This window comes from Prosopis cineraria, unplaced genomic scaffold (genome assembly GCF_029017545.1).
Source record: "Prosopis cineraria cultivar Desert tree isolate PC_DT_omini unplaced genomic scaffold, ASM2901754v1 PC10, whole genome shotgun sequence".
NCBI lineage: Eukaryota > Viridiplantae > Streptophyta > Magnoliopsida > Fabales > Fabaceae > Prosopis > Prosopis cineraria.
The window spans coordinates 13,660,469-13,686,884 of NW_026555341.1; the positions used below are offsets into that span (position 1 = coordinate 13,660,469).

General features: G+C 28.5%; 1 protein-coding gene and 1 pseudogene across 1 annotated transcript; both read left to right on the forward strand.

Annotated features, from left to right (window-relative positions):
• The first annotated feature begins 1,452 nt into the window (after positions 1-1,452).
• Positions 1,453-6,978, forward strand: LOC129321372 (uncharacterized). The gene is made up of 7 exons (XM_054967105.1): positions 1,453-1,886; positions 2,310-2,455; positions 2,664-2,704; positions 2,801-3,369; positions 5,025-5,114; positions 5,817-5,879; positions 6,707-6,978. The coding sequence occupies exons 1-7, from the start codon at positions 1,833-1,835 to the stop codon at positions 6,761-6,763; spliced, it is 1,020 nt and encodes a 339-aa protein (XP_054823080.1). The 5' UTR covers positions 1,453-1,832; the 3' UTR covers positions 6,764-6,978.
• An 8,811-nt stretch (positions 6,979-15,789) lies between these two features.
• Positions 15,790-16,843, forward strand: LOC129284494 (zinc finger protein 1-like; annotated as a pseudogene).
• Positions 16,844-26,416: the final 9,573 nt, after the last annotated feature.

A 26,416-nucleotide genomic window follows, 5' to 3' on the forward strand; every position in this document is an offset into this window, starting at 1 on the left:
TTATAGTAGTGTTATACTGTTAATAAAAGTTATAAATTTTATTTATATTATTTATTCATTTTTCATATATCAATTGTTCATTTTTCTTATATCATTGTTTTTATTTGAGGGGATTGGGGTTATTTGTATCATTTCTCTCAAAGGGGCTTAAAGAAAATTTCCCTTTCTTCTTCAACTATGGTTTCGTTTATATATGATGAGATGTATTATTATCACTTCTTAGGATATATGTATTAATGTATATATGTAGGTATGTATCCAAATGTCTTCATTTCCAACGATCGCACAGATCTATCATATATTCATTGAAATATTATTCGTAGTAATTATTTACCATAACGCGTTCCACTTTAGCGCGCCAGTTCATTAAAACTTTTCATGGTTTGATTAATTAATTAGCTAGTTAGCATTGTCTTAAAATAATACGCTATTACAATTTAATTTTAAATATTTATTAGTAAGATATTCATATTCAAATAGATGTTATTTCCTCCAATCCTAAATGTAGGAGGAGTAATATATACTAATTTAAAATTTACAAATATTAAAAAAAATGTGTGCTGAGAGCCTGAGATTATATTTTAAAAATATTTTACGAATCAATACGATAGTTTAGTAAATAAAATATAAATGTGAGATATACAAAGTGATGAACTGAGCTTTTATGTTTAGTACTAGATTCTTGTATCAGCAGTTAAACCCACAATCTTATGAATTTTGACTCATGAGATAAATGCTTACTAATTGTACTGATTATTGACTAATTATATTTATTAAACATGTAGACTTGAACTAAGAGGAAGAAAATTGAACATCTTTCATTGATGATCATGAGCATGTTAGAACATTACAAAGAAATCCTTCACTTCAAGGATTGTAAGCCAATCCCAGCGATGAAACAATGACCCCAAGATAATGGATGAAACTTTGAAGGACTTCCCTATCTTAATTTATACAATGTGGTGCCTTTTATATAAAACTTGTATAAGGTCACCAACAAACCATGTGATTAATGCTAGTCATCCATTATAATTTCTACGATGGCATCTTCTAGAAGGATTCTTTAGTCCTTAATATGAGGCACTTATTGGGGCATTAATTTTATTTTTTCAATATTATCCTTATTTCAAGTTATTAACCATGAAAGAGAATGTAATGCAATTTAAATTTTTTCAATTAAGTAGGGCTGAAATTGAAATTTTATTCTATTTTTGGGGTAACCTTAATGATTTTTGATAAAGTAATTAGAGTCATGTTATAATTACTTGCGATCAAAGGGAACCTTTTTTTTTTGTATGAACAATATTTTACAATTGGTTGAAAAAGAGCCCACAAAAAAGAACATTGTCAATGAATCAATGTTATGGCTGCTTTGGGCATAATTGGGCCTTCAGAGGGGATCAAGCATAAATAAAATTTGAAGTAATTTGTGTGGCCCAATAAAATTAGCGTCCTAGGGGACAAACACTGTTGGCCCGGCTTCAACTGTACGATCGCTCGTCCCTCACTCTCGAGCACCGCAACAGCGGAGCTCCACCGTACTCGTTCGTCGCTGCTCATTTCCACTACTCTGTTCTCTCTCTACCCTTGCTCGGAAGAGAATCCTGTACTTGGATTTCTGGATACTACTGTATCTTCTCCTGCAGATTTTTTTAGCCTTCTCGAAGGGTCAATTTCTCTGTATGTTTGTGAGCATTCATAGCGATGGCATTGGAATATCTTAGTGGGCTTCTGGATCGAGCGTATTGATGCCTCGTTTACGAGTTTGAGGGTTTTTGGTTGCAGCATAAATTGTGCCAACAGGAGACTAAATTAGGGTTTGGATCATTGACATGTCCGATACTTCGGGTGCTCGAATTACCATTACTCTTGGCCGTAGTGGTCAGGTACAATTTTTGCTAAAGATGCTTGAAATCTCTTTTGGTTCAAAATATTTTCCAATAATAGAAATTCGGGCTTCTTGTTTTATTTTTTAATTTAACTCGAGGAACTAATGTGTTTGGTGCTGTGTGCTGTTACTTGATTGTTTTAACTGGTTCATGTCTACGTGCTTGACTGATTAATGGCGAATAAATTTGATTGTGTTTTTGTCCTCGTGCTTAACAATGGCTCTGTTACTTTCTTTGTCGAATTTTACTTCACCATAACCCCTTATCTCTTCTTTTGTTAAGTACTATATGATGAAAACCAAATCATTGCAGGGTTTACTTTTTACTATTTCCTGATTCTGGGCATTTAAATGTTAGATTTTGTTTTAAGACGTGATGGGTTGGATTTACCTTAATGACTTATTATGTAATTGAGCTTAGGTTGTCAAGAGGGATCTGTCTGCGTCGGATGCTTCTTTCTCTTCTTCTCTTCCCACAGCCGGGATTAAGCGCTCTGTGAGAGATAGAATAGGACATAATGCAGACAGTTCCTTATGGCGTGAGAATGATTTCAGCAACAATAAACGGTGTGTTTGCTACTCGTTTAATCCCCTATTGTCTTGATGGTATCGGATCAATAGTCCTTGAAATGATGATATCAATATCTGATATTTCCTTAGTGTATCCTGTGTTTGTTCAGAAACTTCATGTTACACACACCCTGCTGCATGTCGTTCTTTGTTTCATTAGTTAACAATTCACTGTAAATAATAGTCTTATTCATGTTTACTGCAGACAGCGAGGGGACATAAGCATGCAAAATGGGCTGGATGGTGGTAATTGTAAACTGCCCAAATAGTGAATTTATGTTTGCATCTTTACGTTGCTTTATTGTCACTATATATCTAATTTATTGCCATTGATTTATTTAGAAGGGCGAATTAGCAAAGATGATCTCCGCCTTAAGCTTATGAGGAAAAGTGCATTGAGGCGCACCAAGGGTAATGTTGAAACTAAGAGGCTCATGGATCTTCGAGAAAAATTGTCAACAGCAGTTCAACATCCAGTGACAAGTTCTAATTCAAAACAGCAAATACCTAGTAGGGAAGCAAGCATGTTGGGGCGAATCCCTTCAGCTAGATGTTCTGATGATTTAATGCGAATGGAAACTATGAGAAGTTCATATTCACCTTGCACGTTAAATCATACTAGACAAAGATCACCAGATGGGTTTCCTGGTGCTTCCAGGGGTATTTCCCCTCAAAGCAATGTTGAAGACCTCCAGAGAAGGCCGTTGAACAGGGCATATGATAGTTCTAGGCCTGTTGCATATGTAACTAGGGATGCTCTTGAGACTTCAAGGCCTCCAAGCACTGCTCCTGCGTCTTTAATGGCACATTCTACAGTTACCACGGTGCCTTCAACAACTGCTAAGCCTGTAGCACCCCAGCTTGGACAGCTTCCTCCACCAAGAAATGCAGCACAGAGGACTTCATACATGGTAAATGATGCTTATATTTTGATCATCAGATGCCCCCCCCCCCCGGCAGGTCATTCAGCCCTTTAGATTAGTTCTATTTGAAGAAACTTTTCCAATGACTCTCAGCTTCATGTCTTGGTTGGTTTTGTTTTCTCCTGTGACTATTTTATATCTGAGAAATAGGAATTGTTTATATAAAGAAAACTAGGTTGAGATTTTACATTATTAAAAATATAAGAAGTAGGATCATATGCAGTTTTATTTATTTTGAACATTCAGCTGTAAAAGACACATATTAGAAATGTTTTGGGTGAGTGAATCAGTTACTACATCATCTGCTGATTTGGGAACTGTTTTAGAGGAGGTGCTGTTGTATATTGAAGTTCTGGGTGTTTAATATGATTCAATATTGAATTTGTGAAGCCCCTTGTGTTTTGCAGATGACAATGGGTTCTCTTCAGGGTTTTATTCTATCAAAAATGAGTCTGGCATGCATTATGTGGACATTGTTTTGCAGGAATAGCTGCATCTTTGAAACTCTAGATTATAAATAAACTCTTGTAGTTTTATCATGACCCTCGTTACATTTAAAAAGTATATCTTGTGCACTCAATGGCTTACAATTTGTCTGAATAACTGGGCTGCTTGTAAAGTTGTTCTTCAAAATCTTTCTAGAATATTTGTAGCAGGTATCATTTTCTTTTCTCTTGATGCCTAGTGCATTTCAGTATGCAAATGAAGAAACTTCTATTGGCTACTGCTTTCTGCCTTCTGGCCTAGTTAAGATTTAGCCAAGGCACTTGAGATAAATAGAAGAGAAGCTGGTAGTGGGCAGGTTAAGTTTTATAAAAATAATGTAGTGGAAAAAAGGTTGATATAACAGTATTGGGTGTTTCCAGTATAAACAAATAATTTGTTGACTGATTTTATCTGGTTGGTCATTTGCTGATGCCATAAATTTGTGTGCTATGTGATATTTAATGGGATTAAATGATAATTTTTTATGTCTGTTAATATTTGTTATTGCATTTTCTCCTTTCTGCTTGCCTATCAAACAATTACTTCAACTTTATCTTAGAACTAAGGTCCTACTTGGAAATTTGAATCCCAGAAAGATTGGTGCGAAATAATGTTTTTCTTTGGTTCATTTAATTTCATATATTTTTTAATTTATTATTTTTGTTTAATCTTTTTGAATAATACTTTTTAAATAATCCTTTCTGTGAATTTCCCAGTGTTATAGTAGAGGTGGATGAAAATTTCAATGCCACTGTTAATTTCTCTGAATTCATTTAGGTAGTGTTTGAATTGGTATATTTGAATTTGAAATTTGGATTTAAAATCTCACATTTTAAATCCATATATTTAAAATTTTTGTTTGGGTAATTTAAATGACAAAAGTTATTATTGTTAGGTATTGTTTCGAGGGTGCACGTGGAGATTTCAAATAAGGTTTAGAAAAGATTTTAATTATGAAGGAATTAAGATAAAATTAAATCTAAATCCATAAATTTTTTGGTGCCCAAATAGGGGATTTGGCCCAATCAAAATCACAATTCATATGTATCCAAACATAGTATTAAAAATATTTCCTGTGTACCAAATTGGCTTTGAATAGATTTGATAGAGAGTAATTTCTTATTTCTAACATGTGGCTATCTTGGGTAATCATGTAGGAAAGCGAACAGCAAACACCCCAAACCGTGGATGGTCTGTTGCATGCACTGGGACTGGGAAAATATGCTATTCTCTTCAAGGCTGAAGAAGTATGAAACTCATTCATGTAAACAATGATCATCTTGCCAAATTTTAAAATATATTTGAAAATCACAATATTTTTAATGAAAGGTAAAAAGCCATTGGGTTAGAAAAATATATTATTGAATCAAGGGCTCCTTTTAGTATTTGATCCCTTCCAAGGTAAAATTAAATGTTTACATCAATTGCCTAATGAATTCTTCATGAGTTTTACTGTTTCTAAGTTTGGAAAAAATCTCTTTACATTACTTGTAGAATGCTTTCTTAATTATGAAAAGTATCAATGGTGACACGACTTAAAAAAAAAAAAATGGTGACACGACTAGGAAATATGGTTCTTTTGAGTAATGACGCTAATTCCTTGAAGGATATTTTCTATTCAAAATACATTTCAGTTTTTGAATTTCGCTTGTAACACCCTATCTTGCTTATCGCTTGATGTATGTCTTGTACAATGACTCAAGAACTTCAGCGTTGTTTGCAATTCAAGAAGTTCTATATTGTTATACACTAACTTGACTACAAGTTCCCTGAGTATTTGACATAGACTTCAGATTTCAGAAGTTATCGTCTCAAGATATTAATGTTTTCTAAGAAATAATGGATTAATTAAATAATGTAAATGTGGTAAGCCCTTGATGTTTTATTTTTTTCCTATCTGGATTAGGTTCTTAATTTGGTATTTACGTTACCCATTGATGTACTTGCAGGTGGATATGACTGCATTGAAGCAGATGGGAGAAAATGACCTCAAAGAGCTTGGAATTCCCATGGTAATTGTCCTTGTTTCACTTATGGGGGTTATTTAGATATTCAATAAGGCTTGAAGTTTATACTGAATATTTTCCTTATAGATGATTAAGAGTGTGTTTGCAACTAAATAAGTTGAGATGGTTCCAAGCCAAGTTTTGGCAAAAGCAAAACATGGTTCCGAACATGCACTAAAGCCTTGTCATTATGCCTAAGAAAGTGAAATGCAGCATGAGTTTACTTAAAGTGGTTTCTTGGCATTGTGTTTGCATTGTTATCTTCTGTGTTGTCTGTCCTGTTCAGGGTACCTCCTATCTTTTCCTTTTTTCCTCTGCAGTATCCCATTGTCTGGTTGTATTAATTAGTAGCAACTAAAAAACATTAAACAGAAAAATAGTCTCCGCTGCATATATTAATTTGGTGTCATATTTTACAATATACGGTGCTATCTATAGATTCTTCAAATTGGCCTACTACTTTTTTACTGCATGACATGGACTGAGTTGAATCTCTGCCTTTTCTTGCACTTTCTGCTCGGGATATGCTCCTAAATCCTTTTAACAGTCTCTGAAAGTTTATTTCTCAGTCGTGGACTCTCGGCTTTAATACTCTCTTTAAATAAAGTGAACTGAGCCATGTGAAAGATGTTATTCCTGGCACTTTGCTTGTCTTCATTTGTTGCCATTCGCTGCTGTTATTTTGTGCTTCTTTTGAATAGCATGTCACAAGTGGAATAAGGTGGAGCATTGTCATTCATTCATACATACATACATACATACATATATATTATGCGTAATTTGTACACTCTTGGTTAATGTGGTTTTATTTTATCTGTGTTCTTGAGTTGCAGGGCCCAAGGAAAAAAATTCTTCTTGCACTCTTGCCCCCCACCAAACGTCAACAGTGATATCTATTGTGCCTGACGCTGAGGCTGACACGTGTTCATCAGCCTTTGGTTTTTTATTTTTGGGTGATGATGAAGCATGTACATGAATATTTCAATGACTCCAACATAGGGGCCTTTTAACATAGGGGATTGATGTACTGGTGCCCTTTTGCGTTCAAGAACAAAGCTTGGGTTTTATAATCTTAGATAAATATGGGAAATATCGATGTGTATAATGTTCTCTCTCGTTTCTTTCCTTTCCTCTCGTCACCAAAGAAATAGGTAATGCCATAATGGAATCATCACTGTATACTGACTTGTGGCTCGAGTTCAACAACAAACATCTGGGCAGCTATTATTTATTATTATTTTTATTTTTATAAACAGAAGTTTGGCTGAATTGGGGCATGGATACAGTCATTGATTTTTATCAGACTGTGCTACTCTATTTTTCCCCCCCTGACCTGATGCTATTATCCTATCTTTCAAGCTGAATATTTATTTATTTATCTATTTATTTCATATCATTTAGTTTGAAACTAAACACATTTTATTTATTTGTAAAAATAAATCTTCGATTCGTTTAACAATCAAGTTTAATTGTAGCGTGCTTACATGTGCTTATATAATTATTATCATCCATTATTATTACTAATCATCAAAAGAACAACTTGGACGGTAAGGGCAGCTAAAATGAAAAGGGATGTTTCTGTTTCTTATTTATTAATTTATAATTAATATCATATCCATATAAGATTTGCTTCACATGGGCATGTATACTATGCTTGTTCCCTATTGTTTTGAATTTATGCGATGTGCTTGTTTTTTCGGTTGATCGCATGTTTGGGCATTTATTATTCTAAATTCAAATCTAAATCTAAATGCAGCTATATTTTATCAACCATAATTATAAAAAAAATATAAAAGGTTGCGTAAAGCATTTCTAAAAACAAATCATTCCAACCTTAGGTGAGACTCCAGAGGTTTTTCGACAAATGCACTTTGGTCTGATAATTTTTTTTAAAATAAAATCATTATTAAAAAAGAGGTTAAAGTATACTTTTATCACAAAAATATTATCGGGTGAGCTATGGATGTCCTAATAAATTATTAAACAATATAGCATATAATCTTTTAAAACTAGTGTAACGTTGCCCTTATTAAATAGTCAATTATTAATGCAATATTGCAATTCATGAGACTTTTTTTTTCACCCAACATTATATTGATTATTAAAAAAATAGCAAAATTGCACCAAATTTGCAAAGTTATATACGATACGACATTGCTCCACAATTTTCTGCCCAAGACTCTTTCAGAATACTTTTAGGTCAAAAATTAACTTTAATCCTTAAAAATAAAACAAGGGCAAGAAAACTCAATCAATATTAATATTAATATAAAGCATAAAATTTATATAAATTGTACAAGTTGTAGATAATACGAGTTATGTTGTAGACTCTGTAAAATACATATACATGAGAACAACAGGATGAATTATTTGAAGCACCTTCCAAGAAGTTTCTGATCCTTGCATGTGGATCAAATTTCATAGAGCTACATCTTTATATAACCAGGTTGTTAGAACACATTCATAATTGACTTTCAATGTGTAACCATGACAATTAAGTCAGACAATGACGTCATATTTAGGGAAATGAAGAGGAAAGAAAATGGAGAGAGACTTTTCTACGTTAGAGCTTTGTGGTAGTTTCAAAATATGTTTAGCAGACAAGAAAAGACAATGGGGTTTTATTTGTTTGATGCAAAAATGCAAGTATAGTGGGTAGGAAGAAAGAAAAATATGGTACAATTAGTCAATCTCTCTCTCTCTCTCATTCTCCTCAATTTTACGTAAAGGGAAACCCTTTTAAGAAATAATTATAATTGGAAAATGAGAATAAAAATGAAGGTTGCTCAATCGATTAATCTTGTGGTCACCGCAAGCAGCCACCAATGGATCCTCCTTATTGACACGAGATTCCTCTTCTTCATTGGTGGCTTCGTTGTAGGGATTCAAGGATCGATGTAGCTTTAAGGGTGAGAATTACCAATGTACTCAATGACTAAGAGTACAATAATCATGAATTTTTGCAGGCAAGCACCTTTCCATGGCTCTTGTGGAGGAAGCCATGTTAAATTATTTTAAGAGAAGTATATGAATTTTCTATGTTAATTTATTTTAAGAGAAGTATATGAATTTTCTAAGTAATCTAATAAATAGTGTGTACCTACATGGAAGCCAAATTTTGTTTCAAATGTGACCTGAAAAGTTTAAGAGTTGAGTAACCTATATGGAGACACTAACCTTGAATGATTGTTCAATTAAATAATTCAATTTCTTTTTTATTATAAAAAATTGAGGAAACCAACATGAAGATTTTTTTTTTGGGGAACTGAAACCTTGATGATGATATAATATTAATGAAATTTAAAAACATATAAAGTAACCAACAAAAGTTGAAATTAATAAGGATTTAGTTTATAACCCACAAAGTTATGACTTATGAGTTCAAATTTTGCTACTGATATGAGGATATTATTAATGAGCTATTTGTAAGTACTTTTTGAGCCCATGTGTAATTCATTTGGTGGGATTTGAAAATTTAAGATTTATATATTGGTTTCCAAAGTAAAAGGTTCTATACAAAAAAAAAAAGGCAGAACATTTAAGGGAATATTATTCATTTTTTCCCTTAAAAAAGCGACTCAAATCACTTCAAGAAAGAACATGAAACGATAAATATTTTTGCGTAATTAAGAATTCTGAAATAAATTTGGAACCCTGACAGAAGGAAACCAACAAGAAGAAAGGCAGACGCAGTCCGGAAATTTCTTTGTTGTCATATTAGTTGAAGTGCCATTAGTGCGCTTGATCCATCATTTGGCGTTACCAGACATTTCAAATCATTCTCTTTTTCAAATCTTATTGTAACTGCATTATCACACATTGCAATTTGCCAAACATGTTTTTTTTACCCCTCTCTTGGTCAGTAATGGCGGTCTATGAGGTCTCTTGAATAAAATATTGACAAACCATTTATTCAATTTTTAAATGAGTGGTACAGATTCTCTTATCGTAAACAAAGGATGCCACTTGTATCTCACAAAAATGACAAACCAACGGCAATTAGTTCAAGTAGTTTAATATTTGTTCCTCAATTCTTAAATAAAATATTAACAACCCATGAATTTATATTAAAATAAGTGGTATAGATTCTTGTCTTTTAAGCAAAGGATATATTGACAAACTATTGATTCTTCTTGAAATGAGTGGTATAGATTTTTGTCCATTAAAATTTAAAAATTTATGAATTAGTTAAACAGAGGGTACTTCTCTTAATAGGTATTTAAACATTCATTTGTCACATTACGTTACGAAGAATTAATTTTTTTTTGCTAGATCCAATCCTTATTGGTGGGCTAGTATAATTTCAAAAATAATTAATATACAAACAAAATATTGATAAAGGGAGAATGATAATAAATTCCAAAACAATAAATTTATTACAATTAATTTTCTGGCAAAATTTTCTTAAAAATAATTTTCAATATTAATTTAAATAAAATTCTCAATTTGTAGTCGGTATTCCTATTTATTTCTATTTGAGCTATTATTTGCAATTTATTATTTATCAGGACTTCACTGTCATAAATTTTTAATCTTGGGATTTTTTTATCCTTCTTCCTATTTGATAAACCAAGCATTACTTTAGACTCTTCCAGAAAAGCGAGGTTTTTGTAGTAAAATATAGCAACTGTAACTGAAACAAATATTAATTGGATATGAAGGTTGCTAGATAGCAACCACGTGAAAAATTAATTAATTAATCTTGGTATGCTCTCAAAGTCCAACGTGTATCGTAATGAAATTAATTAGATAAAATAAATCAATCAATCAATCACTAAAACCACCCACTAAGTATATATATTTTGAATCGAAATATGCTATGATGACTGTGCATGCCCACTTGGAATTTTCGTCCTAAAGCAAGAAACCAATTTGAACATCGTTTATAATTTATATATGAAAGAAAACGAGATGGAATTGATTGCCATTTGGCATGAGATAAGCATGCACATATAATAATATCGGTGAGAGTTCTTTTCTTAAATTTTATAAATTTGTGAGTAAATTAATAAATTTTTTAAAATTATAAAATTAATTAATATAAAAAATTAATAATTACAAATGAATTTAATATTAAAAATATGAAAAGAAGAAGCTCCTTAAAAATTATGAAAACATAATACTATACTTTTAATCAAATTTCAATTCAGTTATTATGATATAAGACTACTATAATTTAATATAGTCATCGTCACTTTTAATATAGTGAAAATATTTATTAAATGTAATTTATCAGAAAGTATTCTGACACTATAAATATATATAGTTTTTTCCAAAATAAAATTTAAAAATAGATAGTAAAATAAAATTGGATCACATATAGAAGCCAAAATATTAAAAAATAATATTAAATACTAAATTAAAAATTTCTATAGTGTGATAAATAAAAACATTATTTTATCTTGGCTAAAAATCATTATTTCCTCCAACAATATATCCAAATTTGGTTGTGTAGAGATAAATGAGTGGCAGCGGAACTAGTTTTAGATTTTATATATTGATATGTTGATGTGGTGATTTTTATAACTATTTAACACAGATATGTCATTTTATATTTATTTTATTTTTTTAAAATTCATATGTTTTTAGCACCTAAAGCTAATCAACTTGTTAGGTGGCCTGTAAGAGTGAGATGAGATATTAGTAGAGGATAAAACTTCAAATCTTTCCATATATAAAAAATTTATATGAGTAACGTGAAGTTGTAAAAATTTATGTTTAATGTATTAATCATATGCATTATCTTTTGAAAATATTATTAGTTTATTGGTGAATTAAGGTTGTACATAAGTCTATCATTCTCGTACAACTTAAACAAACCTAGTTCAACTCGATTCTATAAAAAAACATTGATTTGAAGAATTAAAAAGACTAATAAGATTAAACTTCATCTTTGGGTTACTTGATAGGGGATCGAGTTTTTAGATCATTTAGTCTAGTTTTGTTCTGTAAAATTATTTTAATATAATTATAATTATTTTAATATTATAATTATAATTATAATGTGATAAAATCAATCAATTTATTATCGATTAGCCTTTTATGTTTTGTGATAAATTTTATATAATTATAAATATTTTTTTATTTTAATTAAATTTATAAAGTTGAAATGAATCGTTAACTCTCATAGAAGAAAAAAAAAAGAGGGAAGCAAAGTGAGGTACTAAACTGTCAAAATTAGTCTCTCAATCGTATAAATTAAGTTTGATCTTGTTTAATTTTGAGTTAAATTTAAACTAGATCAAATTATGAGTTATTTAACCTAATTTTATTTTAAAAAGAGATCATATTTTAAATTAGGCTGAAATCCTATCGTATTTATTTTTTGTGCAGTCTTGGAGCAAGTCCCACTACAATATATAATATTTTTTTATTACAAGATGCGGGCAGAGACAATAGAATAAGAACACAATCTGATGGTTTCAAAAATGGGCCAAAAAAGCAACAAGAGGTGGGGTCCCAAATGAACAACTGTCCAAGGCGAATGCCAGCATATTATTTTAATTAACATTAAGATTCGGTAAAAAAAAGTTAAAATTAAGAACGAGATTATTAATTATTAATTAATTCTCCTGAAAAGAAAACATATGCTTTTGGAGGATAAAATATTAGGCTCCGTCTGCTTTAACAAGATACGCTGAGATCTTATGGAAGCCCTCTCACTGTATCAGCTTACCTCATTCCCTACTTTTTTAAATATTATATGCATATATATTCCTTCATTTAGCAACTTCTCTCTCTTCCTATATCATAGATTAATCACATGGTCAAGATAACCTACATTAATTAATAAATCAATTAATTATCAATTCCCATAACTTTATCTGCTTGTGGGTGGAAGGATAATTACAAAGAAGCTTCCTTTAGTGCTGAATTAATAATCACATTTCTTCATAGCAATTTAAAACACTTCATTTGTATTTGAGCGATAGTGGATTGAACTAGTTAAGGGTGTTCCCGTGTCCTATCTTGTTTTGAAAGTAATGCTACCTTATGAAAGATCAAGATTCATTGAAATGTATTGATAAAGTATATCAAACATAAAATAAAAAAAAGACTTAAATAGCAACATTTATAAATTACATAATTTATTAAGTCTAAAACCAAGCAAATATAAATACATAAATTCAATCATTAAATTATAACAATTATAATTTAAAGTAAAAGAGCATAAATCACAACTATCACAATTTAAAATCAAAGGCACACCAAGTCAACAACCACAAATGACCACCACGCTAGAAGCGGTATAACAACCACATAATCATTGAGTTATATAATTCAAGTGATTGAATGATTATGTAAAAAAAATAATTAAAAAATATATATTTTAGCTCTAATTCTATAAATAAAACACTATATATTAAAAAAATATAATAAAATATTTGAGATGAGACGTGATTGGATGTCTTATAGTGATTCTGTATCACATTCCATCACATACATTTTTATCTTGTCTCGAAAAGTTTCATCTTGTTATTTTATTTTATTTTTTTGTCAGGATAGATCAGTCCTGACATAATTGGGGTGAAACCAAGTTTATTGGGATGAGGACGTGCCCGTTTGGTTTGCATCAAGAATCGATTTTTTGGGGTTTAATCGATTTTCAAAACAAAATTTGTCAAACAGCATAATAATGAGATAATCGATTAAACATGCTAAAATCGATTTTTTTGTTAATCTATTCATACCTGCTTCTGGTTTCCATTTTACCATGTTAATAATAAATAATTTGTAAATAATTCATAATTGTGTTAAATAAAATTAAGAAATTATTAATATTAAATACAACTTTATTAATAATTTATTTTAAAAAGCAATGTATTTTATGATAATTTGCACAGTTGAAATCAATTTCAATATCCAAACAGTTTGCATTATAACATAATCAATTTTGATTAAAATCTACCACTTATCAATTATTTTCGTAATCTATTATACTCAACTGAAATCCAAACGGACCCGACATGAACATGAACGCTTATGGAAGTAGCCAATAAGGCATATATCTTAATATTTAATTTATATATAATATCAAAATTATAACAAACTGTAATATTTATGATCATAAACAATAATACGGCTTGTGTAATTTTAAACTTTGTATAATATAAAAACCCAAACTATTTGAAATTTCTTGTTTTGGTAGTTTTTCTTTTTTCCTTTTTGATTTTTATCTTGAAACAAAAGGAGAGAGATACACACAGAAATCTGAGAATAAATTATAATTTAGATAAACTAGGATTGTGGACAAGATGATAATTTGTTAGAATAACACTTATTACTAATACCCAAACCCACATATATACGTGGCCACGTTTACAATTTATCTAGAGCTTGAGAGGATCATTTAATAGAGAATTTTCTATGAGTAAAATCCTTAAAAATTAGTTTTTATATCATGGCTTGTAGAGTAAAAGAGTTTGAGAAATTTTTGCATAAACCTAATACACCACATCTTTATAATCTATTAAATAAAAAGTCTTATCATATGGTTATAAATATAAATTGATTGTATCATTAATTAATAATAATAGAGTAAGAAAAGACAAAAAAATTAAAGAAGCTCTATATTTCAAAAATAAAATAATTAAAAATAATAGTACATAAAATTTTATTTGATTAAATCGATATATCATGGCATATTTTTATTAGATGGAGTATATAAAACATAGTGCATCGGGTCCATATAAGAATTTCTCAAAAAATTATTACAAAATAAAATTATTAGAGTGTTAAATAATTGTAATGAGATAATTCTGGTATAAAATATATGCACTAATATATTTGTAAATTTTTATATGAAACTTACTAATTATAAAGATGCAGAGTTATTTTTCTTGGAATCGTGAGTAACAAATATTCAAGTGATTAGATCTAAAAATATTTTTGTGATATTATATTATATATATATATATAATATTACGAAAAAGCTAAGAGGTAGATGACAACACATAAGGCCATGAAATCATTGGATGAACAGTTAAAATATTCTTATAAAACAGGCAATTTAGTATTTAAAAATTAGCGCGAGCCGATAACTTTTGTCCTTCCAGATGATTATATACATATATATAATATTTCTTTGACTTTGTGCAGCTGCAGTTAGTTTAATAACTTTAATCATGTCTAATAAAGCATGGAATATTTTATCTCCATATCTTTCTAGATACATTAAACAAACTACCAATTAATTAGTGCTATTTAATTAATTATATATCATAAAGGTGCTTCCTAGACCATCTTATTGGACGAGTTTGAGGTGTATCATAATCTACTATTCTCTCAATTCTAAATTATAAGATAATTTTTAAAAAATTTCACGCCAAAAAAAAATACTTCAATAAAAATAATATTTTATTAATAATATTTTTTTAATATTTTTTATCTCATATAATCTCTTTTTTAATATTATTTTATTAATGGAGTATTAAATAAAAGATATTTTTAAAAGTTTATATTTTTATCTTTTTTTAATATTATTTTTATTAATGGAATATTAAATAAAAAATATTTTTAAAATTTTATATTTTTATCTTAAAAAAATAAGTGTTATAAGGTGTATTTAATAAATTCTATTGATATATAAAAATTTATTTAAAAATATTTTATAATTTGAGACCGCTGGGCTATTGCAATATTAAAAAGGAGTTTTAATTGAACCAACCACCGGTGCATGAAGAGAGACCCAAATACGCACACAACTTTAATTAACTATTATCATTAATCATCAATCAATCAATTAATTAATTAATTAATCATTTTCTCTTATCTGATCTGACTTTTCTTTTCTCACGTCTTTTATATATTCTCTATATTGACCCTTTGGTTTTTTTAATAGATGCATCGCATTATCAGCTTTACTATAAAAAGAAGAGAAGGTAAACCACTTCTTGGTACAAAATACCGCCTTCTCTCTCTCTCTCTCTCTCTCTCTCTCCCTCTCCTCTCTCTCTCTCTGTTTGCGCGCGTGTGTGTGAAGAAGATGGAAAAGAAAAGTGTTGTGTGTGATGTTTCTTCAACATGGGGGGAAGGTTCAGAGAATGATTATCAGCCCTCCATGGAGAAGAGGCCGAAGCTATTTGGGTTTGAGTTGAATCCATGTAGCAACAACAACAAACCAGCTCAAACAATGAAGGAGAAGAAAGTGTGAACTCTTCAAGCTCAGTATTAATGTCTTCTTCTTCATCAGGAGCAGACAGATCTGCAGGCCAAGATCAGAAGATCGTCACAGAATCTTCATCCTCAACAGATAAACCTAATAACAATTCCTCATCAGATGATCAGAGAAAGTTCGAGTGCCAATACTGCTTGAAGGAATTCACAAACTCGCAGGCTTTAGGAGGCCATCAAAATGCTCACAAGAAAGAGAGAATGAAGAAGAAGAGACTTCAGCTTCAAGCCAGGAAGGCCAGTCTCAACTTCTATCTTCAACAAAGATCTTTTCAAACCAGTAATTACCAGTATTATGGATTTGGCTCAGATAATATGAATTCTTCTTCTTGTTGTTGGTTCTATGATCCCTCTTCGTATAATAACAACTCAGCTGAGTTGTTCAATGTTCATGAAGGATCTCAGATTAGCTTCAGATCGTCACCAAATCAGCATCATCATTTTCGCCCTCGTCCTGGCCGTCTTCAAGAGTCTTCATGTATTTTTGATTTCTCGGCTGGTTCAGATGATAATACTTGGATTAGGCCTTTCATGTTGGAGACTTCGACCCAGAAAAGGAATCATTCTAGCAAAGTTCTGGATCTTCAACTAAACTTAGCCTTGGAGTCGAATTCAACAATCTAAGAAAGGACACATGTTTATATATATTTAATTAGGTTAGAATATTAATTTAGTAGAGGTTTATAGTTTCCATGTATTTGTTGAATGATGATTTGTAAGAGGGGAATTAATTTTCAAAATTGGAAATTATTTAAAAAAAGAAAAAAGAATGAGAAAAACAAGTATAGTAATTCTTACATTTTTTTCAATATTATCCCTATATAAACTCATTAATTATGAAAGAAAATGTAATGTAAATTAAAAAATTTTATTTAAATACTGGATAAAATTAAAATTTTATGATATTTTCTGCTATAGTTAATAATTTAACTACATTTCTTTAATTCTGATAAGGCATCCGATTATATGAGTTTTGTGCGCGCGCGAGATAGAAATAATTATTTCTTACTTCCATAAAAAATTAGTCAAGTTCTATTTTTTATATTCTTATATTAATTAATAAAGATAAAATTTAAAAATAATTTTAAAAAATATTAAATATTCTATATTTTAGATCAAACTTTTTTAAAAAAAGTATCACAATTTAGACTGAAATAATATGTATAATAATATAATATCTCATCATAAAATATAATAAATTTTAATTTTAATAGTAATTTATTTGTGTCTTTCAAAAAAATTGAAAAAGTGAAGGGTCAATTTTCAATTTGAAAAAGTAATCATATTTCCCATCCATGAGCCATCTGTACATCTACTCCGAGCCTCCTAGTCACGTGCTTTCATATTACTCCCTCCTAACCTCTTTTCAAATTGGCTGCCTCATCTTGCTTTTTCATTCCCATCAAGCAACTTTCTTCTTCGTTTCAACTCAAAATTCAAAGGTCCCCAGCATTCAAAGTCCAAGCTCTTGGTCGAAATTTTATCTTTTGATTTTATTTTCAAGTTTTTCATTATTTTTATTACTATTAACAGAAAGATTATAGAGGTACGTGTTATATTTTTTTTTCAGCTTCTTCCTCCTTCTCCTCATTCGTTCATCTTCTTTCTCCCTGTCAAAACTATGGGAAGTTAGAACCCCATTTTTTAGACTCGCCAACTTTCTTTAAACTTGATCCGATTTCTGGCTTAAAAGCCAATTCGCAGTGGTTCAACCCATGAACCGGTTTAAACAATTGAAACAAGCCATTTGTGTCTTCAGTTGACAACAGCCCATTGCTTTCAAATCATTGATTTCATCGAATAAATGAGAAGTAATTAAATTAAAAATTTTTTTATGAAAATAGATAAACTTTTCAATTATCTCTATTTAATTGAAAATTTTTCAAATTTATATTATATTCTTTTTTATAGTTAATGAGTTTAAATAGAGATCATATTGAAAAATGTAATTAATATATTGTGAAATTCTATTTCTGGTATTTTGTATTGGAATCTATCTACTTCTGTAATGAAAAATGCGGGTTGCTAGAATTGCAACGCCCATATTTTAAAATATTTGTTCAATTTATTTAATGGTTAAGTGGGGAAACAATTTAATATCCTGAACTAAAATGACCATAAGTGGGACTATATAAATATAAAACGGTTATCACATTAAAAAGGTATATATATATATATATATTAAATGGGTTTTATTTTACAATCGTGTAATAAACCTATAAAAAATATCAAAACTGGACCATTTTATTAAACGGTTTTCTTCTCTAAACCGTTTGGTTTTAAGAAAAAAGCCATTTTATAAATTGATTCACAATTATCAATTAGTTGGGACCAAATCTCAAACAACGTATTAGACGATTTTTAGGTAAACAACGGTTTAATAAACCAAGAATTTTAAACAGTTAATAATTATTGAATAGAGGCTCCAGGAATATTTAGTACCACATTATTCAATGGTTCAAAACCATTTAATGTTAGCAAAAATAATCATTTTATAAACCCTTTTCTTAGTAGTGACATTAATTGATTATCCCTTCATTCCCAAATTATAAGACATTTTTTAAACAAAATTGCACATACCAATAAAAGTAATAAAATACATTTTACAACTTTATTTTTTAAAAATAAAAATATAAACTTTTAAAAATACTTTTGTTTAATACTCTATTTATGAAAGAATATTAAAGAGATAGAATATAATGAGAATGATAATATTAAAAAAGTGTCCTTAATGAAATCTTATTTTTGTCAAAGCATATTATATTTTAAGTTGTTCAATATTTTTCAAAAGTGTCAAAGCATCATTAATTTTGGGAGTATTGTTTAATAAATGGATACAAGAGACCCATAAAAGCTTTTGTTGATTTCTTTTAGACGATGAAAAATGTCTTTTTTCATTATTGGTGACAAAGATATAAGATTTTTCTATTTCTCTAGCTATTTAATTATGGTTCAATATATGTGTATGTATATGTACTTTCTTTGGTATATGTATGTATATAGATCAAGTTAACTAATTAACGAGAATTAATAAATTAATTAGTTAAATAAGCTATTAATAATTAAATGTGTCAAATATATATTTGTGTTCCTTTTTATAATTGCTCCAAACAAATAATGTGTTGTCTTAAATAGCAATGACTTTTTACCAAGAAAAAAAAAGCATTAATTAAAGGTATTTTAATGAAATTTTTTTGATAGCATTAATGCAAAAATTAAATTGATGTGTTCTTATATAAAGAACCAAAGCATAAAGAACCAAAGCAAAGTATGTGCTACTCAAAATCAAAAAGAGTACTCTATATAAGGTATTTTTAACTAAATTCTTTATATCAATAAAAATTTATAATTTGGTTGAAATCATATAAAATCACAATAAATTTTTAGTTTTACTCATAATAATATCATGGTGGTAATGGGTAAAGTATACAACTACTATCTTCTCCATTTTAAAGTCAAGGGTAAAATTCAAGACACCTATTATATTCAGAGATAAAATAAGTTTTTAGAAAACACCTTACATATAAAGATAGAAAGAGTATATCTTATGAGCTTTACGAAAATTAATGTTTGCCCTTATCTAATGTAATTTTCTATCCATATTAATTAGAAATTATTATTGCAAATACAATGGTTAATCATTTTTTTAATATCTTTATTATCGTTGTTACCACAAAAAAAGGCTAGTATTGTAATATTTTGACAGAAATTATTAATCAACATTCAATACTGAGGCCTTTTCGTCTCATTGCTGCCTTGCGGTTGAATGATGACTTTCCTGATTTTGTTTGTGGTTCTTGGAATAATAAAAGTGTGAAATGTGAATGCTCAGGCCTTTGTAGAAGCTTGCTATAAATGGAACGAGGTGGACTTTGGGTTCACTGAAGCCAGAAAAAACATTTACTTGCTCGACACGTTGGGATGGCTCCAAAACTTGCCACCTCTCCATTTGATAACATGTTGGAAGCTTTGCAGCAAGAACTCTGGATGGAACTTGAAAAAGTTTTGCTTCAAGAAAGCATGCTTTGGGCTCAAAAAGTTAGAAAGGACTAGAATTTACAAGGCGATAAAAATACTAAATTATTTCACAACGGGAGACGTAAACATAATCGTGTGTGGATGCTATTAAACATGATAATGGCGATTGGGTTTACAAGCTAAGGCTGATGTCATTAAATCCATGGCCTCTAGTTTCTTTGCTTCTTTATTTTGTGAGGAGGATTTGTCAGCCAAAAATATGTTAACTTGCTCTCGGACATACCCGAATATTGATGCTGATATTCTCAGTAGGTTCGGTTGAGAAGCGTATGATTTAGAAATAAAAGATGCCATCTTTGATATGCGCGCTCTCAAAGCTCCGAGACCTGATGGGCTCAATGTGCTATTTTACAAAGTCAATGAGCGTGTTGGGGAATATGTTGTTTGTGTGGTGATATATCAATATGCTTTTGATGCTGAAAATGAACAATTTGAGGCCTTTAAGAGTGACTTTTTATAATGACAATATGTAGTCGTTAATTATCAACATATTTTAAAATATATTGTAATTTTTTAAAAATTAATATTATAATAAATATGTTATAAGTTTTAACAACGACATATAAGTGACGACTAAAAAGTCACTGCTAAAAGTTTTATTTTATATTTTTAATATTATTTTTTTGTTTAATTTAATATTTAAATTTTTAAGACATTAATTTTATTATATTATTGTAATTTTATAATGAATATATAAAATAACATAATGAGTTTTCATTTAATATATTTTATGGTTAAATTATAACTTTAAAATAATAAAATTATTTTAAGACAAAGTTATGGTATTATTTAATAATAATGAGTCAAAGTAAAGAATTAAGGAAAACTATATTATTTTATATCAATTTTTGTTATTAAGTAATGTTTGGTTTGATTCAATACAACTATTTAAGCCAATTTAGTTAATTGATTTTGGTCAAATAACACCAAATCTAATTAAATTGACTAATACATATTCCTATGTAAAGTGATAAATTCATCCAAAAATTTAATGTTTGATTTTTTTTAAATTAGGAATGCATATAATATGGTAATGAATCTCTATTTTCAAATGTTTTATGATTACATTGATATTTTAAATAATAATACTACTTGTTTATAATAATTAGACATGTGATAGTTAAATTCATTCATTCATATAATGATATCTCATCTAATATAATTTTTCAATTCAAATTCTACATTTAATACTAGTAACTTTAGAGCTTAATGCCAATTTAGATGTTCCAAATTTGATGATTAATGATAGAAAAGATAAAGATAAAAAAAAGAAAAATTAGATATTCTAAAATTTTACTTTTAACTTTTACAATATATGAAATATATCTATGTATGTGATGTTATATAATTTTTTGTTTTTGTTTGATGCTATCTTGCGATATAAATATAAAAAATAAATAATATAATGTATAATTTTCTTATAAAATTATAATTTAAAAATGAAAACTAATTAAAAAAGTAAAGTGTAATGTAAAAACAACCCAATTACATTACTTAAGAGTTATTGTTACTTAAAAGTAAAAATAAAATTTTAAATAAAACTAGTTAGAAAAATAAATAATTATGAACTCATGTATAATTATCTATACTTTTACTATTTATTCTTAAATATTTTTTATATTATAATTATAAATATGAACATTAAAATAAATAATATAATAACCTCAAGAAGCAAAAAAATTAAAATAAATAATACAAATGATATTGTATCAACTATATTTATAGTTTACTTTAGACAAAATAAATAATATAATTTGTAATTTGAATAAATTAAAAGAATTAAATTGAAGTATTTAATGATAGCAATGAGATTTTATAATATTTAATATTTAATATATGTGTGTGTGTTTGTATAATTTAATAATATATATATATATAATTATGAAATAATAGACTGCAGGTTCATTCCAACTCAATAGTAAAATGGTGGGACATAAAAAAAGGAAGTCATGGGTTCAAACCTTAAAAGAGGTAACTTGTAAAATAAAAATATAAATTGATAATATGATGACACATGATGTGAGGGGAGGGCGACATTGGAAGAGTGATATGACGTCATGTGGTGTGAGGTCGAGGCGACACGCAGAGGGGTGATGTGGCGCCATATGGAGTGGTGATGTGTTGACACATGATAGGTAAAACCAACATTACTTTTTAATGACGGTAAAAAAGTCGTCACTAATTGATAGTTTTTGCGGCGAATGTCGCCATTGATACTTAAGATTTAGCGATGACAAAATTGTTGCCGTTGATGTGTGGTTTCTACAGTGACTTTTATCACAGTTGATTCTAAACTTTTAGTAACTATTATCTTTTTATGACAATAGATTTTTTTCTAATTCTCAATTTTCAACGGCAATCTTTATTGTCGCCGTAAATAGAATTAGTGACAAGAGCTTTCTTAATGACATTGTGGTGACTTTTTATTTCAACGACGATAAATATCACTGCTGAAAGTCAATTTTTCTGTAGTGAGTTTAGATAATATTATTTTAGCATAGGAAGTGATTCACACTATGTGAAATATGAAAGGGAAAAAGAGTTTATAGCCATTGAAATTGACTTGGAGAAGGCATATAATCGATCTAATTGGAATTTCTTCAAAAACTGCCTCTATGAACTTCAATTACCTACAAACTGTGGCTATGTTTTTCCACGATTGTTATAGCCACGTTTTTTTTAGACTCTGCCATGTTTTAAAAATATGGCTATTAAACATGAAATCGTGCCTATACATAGGTTTGATTGTAGTGTCCCTACCAACTCTAATCAGAGTCAAACTCTATTACCATGCCTTTTCCTATTATTTTAAGAATTGGATTTAGCCAAACAATCGAACGGGCTTGATCACTGATTAATTAGAGCTGTTAATGGCATAATTTGGACCAAAAAATCATTTTCATAGAGGAGCTAAGTTAGACTAGAGTTGAGCCAAAAACTAGAACAATTTTGAAAAATCAAACAAGTTTAAACATGATATTAAAAAAGCTAAAAGAGTTTTAAAAACAAAAAAAAAAAAAATTAGACCTACTAAAATCTAACTTTATTGTTGGACCCGTCATACATGTATTTGATATAATTTGGAACCATTTTCTTAGAAAGGCATTGATAGTTATAGGTTCAAATGTAGATACTTTTGAGCCTATTCATACATAATTTAACTAAGATCCACCTATATTTAATAATTTTTAAAATTATACTTTATAAAAGTAATGATTTATGTTCATATTGTATTAATTTATTAAGAACTAGACATATTGTAGGTGTATTTCTTATATATATATATATTAAATGCATTTAATATCATTTTTATAACAAGACAAACCATATATTTAATATCATTTAACTTATATTCCTGAAATTTCTTGATTTTCCATTTGTATGGATACCTTTTAGCATAGGTATCTAAAAGTCTAAACCCAGCCCATCCAACAAATATATATTAAAAGCAGGCATTATTTGTTATTCTTTAGTTTAACTTACTAAAGCAAACAACTTTTTTTATATCATATTTAGCAGTACTTATTTAAATTTTTTTCTAACTAAAAATAATATTATATTTTTCCTATCTCCTAATGATGCATCAAGAGCGTATTTTTGTTTTTACTAATTAAAAGTCAGATTCCATGCATTTGGACTTCTTTCCCAAAGAGATATGTGTGGAGCATATCAATAATGCCTTCGTTTCAGAGATCGATAAGCTGCTTAATTATCGTTTGAAAAGTGTATTTTTCTGTTAGCCAAAGGAAAAGTATGTATTAATGGATTTGGACATAGAGATGAATTCAATAGAATTCAATAGAATATAATGGGTTTAGATTTCATTCAAATTCAAATCCAAATGTCATTATATTTTTTTTATAATTTCAAATTCATTTGACAGTCTATTTATTTGAAAATTTTTCCACTCAAAACCTCTTATCCTTTCCCATTTTCATTTCATATCACTTTTTTGCTGCCTTTGAAGTTGAAATCTTTTATACAACACAAATAAAGAATTTTAAATATGAGGTTTATATTTAAAATCCAGGTTCCCCAATTCAAGTGCTAACTTAATGAATTAAAAAAATTAATATAATGAGGAATCTATAATATGATCATTATAATTTAAATGAATTATTATTTTAAATTATATTAATTTTTTATGTGACATTTTTTAAAACAATTATTTAAATATCATTATATGTTGTTGTTGAATTTAAAAAAAATTGGAGAGGGGAGGGAGAGAATGAGAGGGAGTAGATGATTAAATTCTGAGATCATATTAATTATTTTAAATTTTTAATATAAATTTGAATTAATAAAAGTATTTTAAAATCTTTAATGTTATATTCTTAATGTTTTCTTTTTTTAAAAAAAAACTATAGTTGATCAGTTATAAATGAAACCGAGGGACTTGTCCAATAAACGTGAAGATTAAAGACAAATTGAAATATCTGGCAAAAAAAAAAACAAATTCAAATTATCTTCCTGTTTTAAAAACAATAGCCGCCACGGCCACATGTAATGGTTTTCCCTTTCTTTCTCTTCTTTTTCAAAAATAAGAAGCGTATAATTAATGATGGAAGGAAGAAATTAATGAATTATTAATGGACGGGAAAGTCAACAATTGCTATAATAATTTAAGTGCTAATCTGTGGAGTTTAAGATTTCACCTTTTTGTAATAGGGAATTTTCATTTTACATTAGGTGTCTTTGAATGGGTGGTGGTGGAAAAAAGAAAAAGAAAAAGAAAATCTTAATCAAACTCTTGCAATGTAATTACATAATAAGTATTGTGCAAACAAATATTACAATGCAAAAGATATAATCATAACAAAAATAATACATTACATCCTTTATTATTTATAAGCCACATTCAGTTAATTCTATTTATATCACAGTTGGAATTTTTCAAGCCTAGGCCCATACGAAATTACTCCCTTAAATCTTATTTATTAGTCACTTTTAATATGTTTTATAAGAACTAAAAAAATTTTAAACTTCATTAACTTTGTCTTAAAATTTAATAAGTTTTTATCTTTATTTCTAATAAATATTCTTAAATTTCATTATTGAAATTTTTATTTAAAATATTTAATAGTGACAAAAATGTAAAGATGAACATTGAAAATTAATAAGTGTCTTATAAATAAGATCAAATTTTTTTCTTCTCTCTATAGCATATAAATAGGACCAAAGGAGTAAAAAAGCTTTAAAATATCATAATTATAATTAATTTTGAATATTCTACATACTTCAAAATGTGGAAGTAGGCAAAAATGAAGGCTGTTTCCTAAAATTGTGAGATGTGTGCATAGTAGAACTTGTGATTTATAAATATGAATAAGAAATAGTAATTTTACAATTTGAATATGCAAGAATTAATTTGTAACAGTGAATGCAGATAATAAATTTAGAGAAAGATGTAAAACTAAAAGAGATTATATATGTAATTATTTGAAAGGGAAAATTAATCTTTTAGTCTTCCAACTTTGAAGTCACTTATAATTCAGTCCCTCAATTATGACTCGCTGTGACTCAATCCCTCAACTATAACTTGCCTATGACTCAATCCCTCAACTTTTGAATCACTTATAAATTAGTCTCTCAACCTTTGTTAATTTTTTTTTTCATATTAGCTTATATCTCACATTAATGAATAAGAAGAGGGTATTTTAAAATAATATATGAACATTTTTTTATCCCTCTTATTTGATAAAAAAATTTTAAAAAATTAAAAAATAAGGATCGAGTTATAGGTAAATCAAAAGTTGAGGGACTGAGTTGCAGCGAGTCATAATTGAGGGACTGAGTTGCAGCGAGTTATAGTTGAGGGACTGAGTTACAAGTGAATTAAAATTTGAAGGATTAAAAGATTAATTTTTTCTATTTGAAATAAACAAGATCAACATTCATATTCTTTTTTGAGGCAACCAAATGTGCATACATCTATAAATGTACAAAACATACTTCTTTGATTCAAAAATATAAATTATTTTTAACCAAATCTCACCTCCAATAAAGTAATTATCTGTTTTCAAACTAACCTTATCTTTTCATATTTATTTCTATTAAACACCCTACAATAAATATAAAGTCATTATCAATAAGAGTACTTTTGAAAAAAAAGTAAAATTATACCTCAAAAGACTAAAATACTTTATATTTTTTAACACCCAACTCTTTAAAAATGTTTTATATTTTTGAATGGGAGAGTAATAAAATAACTTTATCTACCAATAGCTAGTTCATGAGTTCACACATCTTCGATAAATACTTGCAGAAATGTGGATAAGTAGTATTATATATTTCACCACTTGAGCGTCATTTGCATGGGATGATTTTCCCAT

Coding starts and splice junctions, on each gene's coding strand:
- LOC129321372 (XM_054967105.1), top strand. CDS start 1,833: ATGTCCGATACTTCGGGTGCTCGAATTACCATTACTCTTGGCCGTAGT. Junction 2,705..2,800: donor GCAAAATGGGCTGGATGGTG/GTAATTGTAAAC, acceptor TGATTTATTTAG/AAGGGCGAATTAGCAAAGAT. Junction 5,880..6,706: donor AAGAGCTTGGAATTCCCATG/GTAATTGTCCTT, acceptor CTTGAGTTGCAG/GGCCCAAGGAAAAAAATTCT.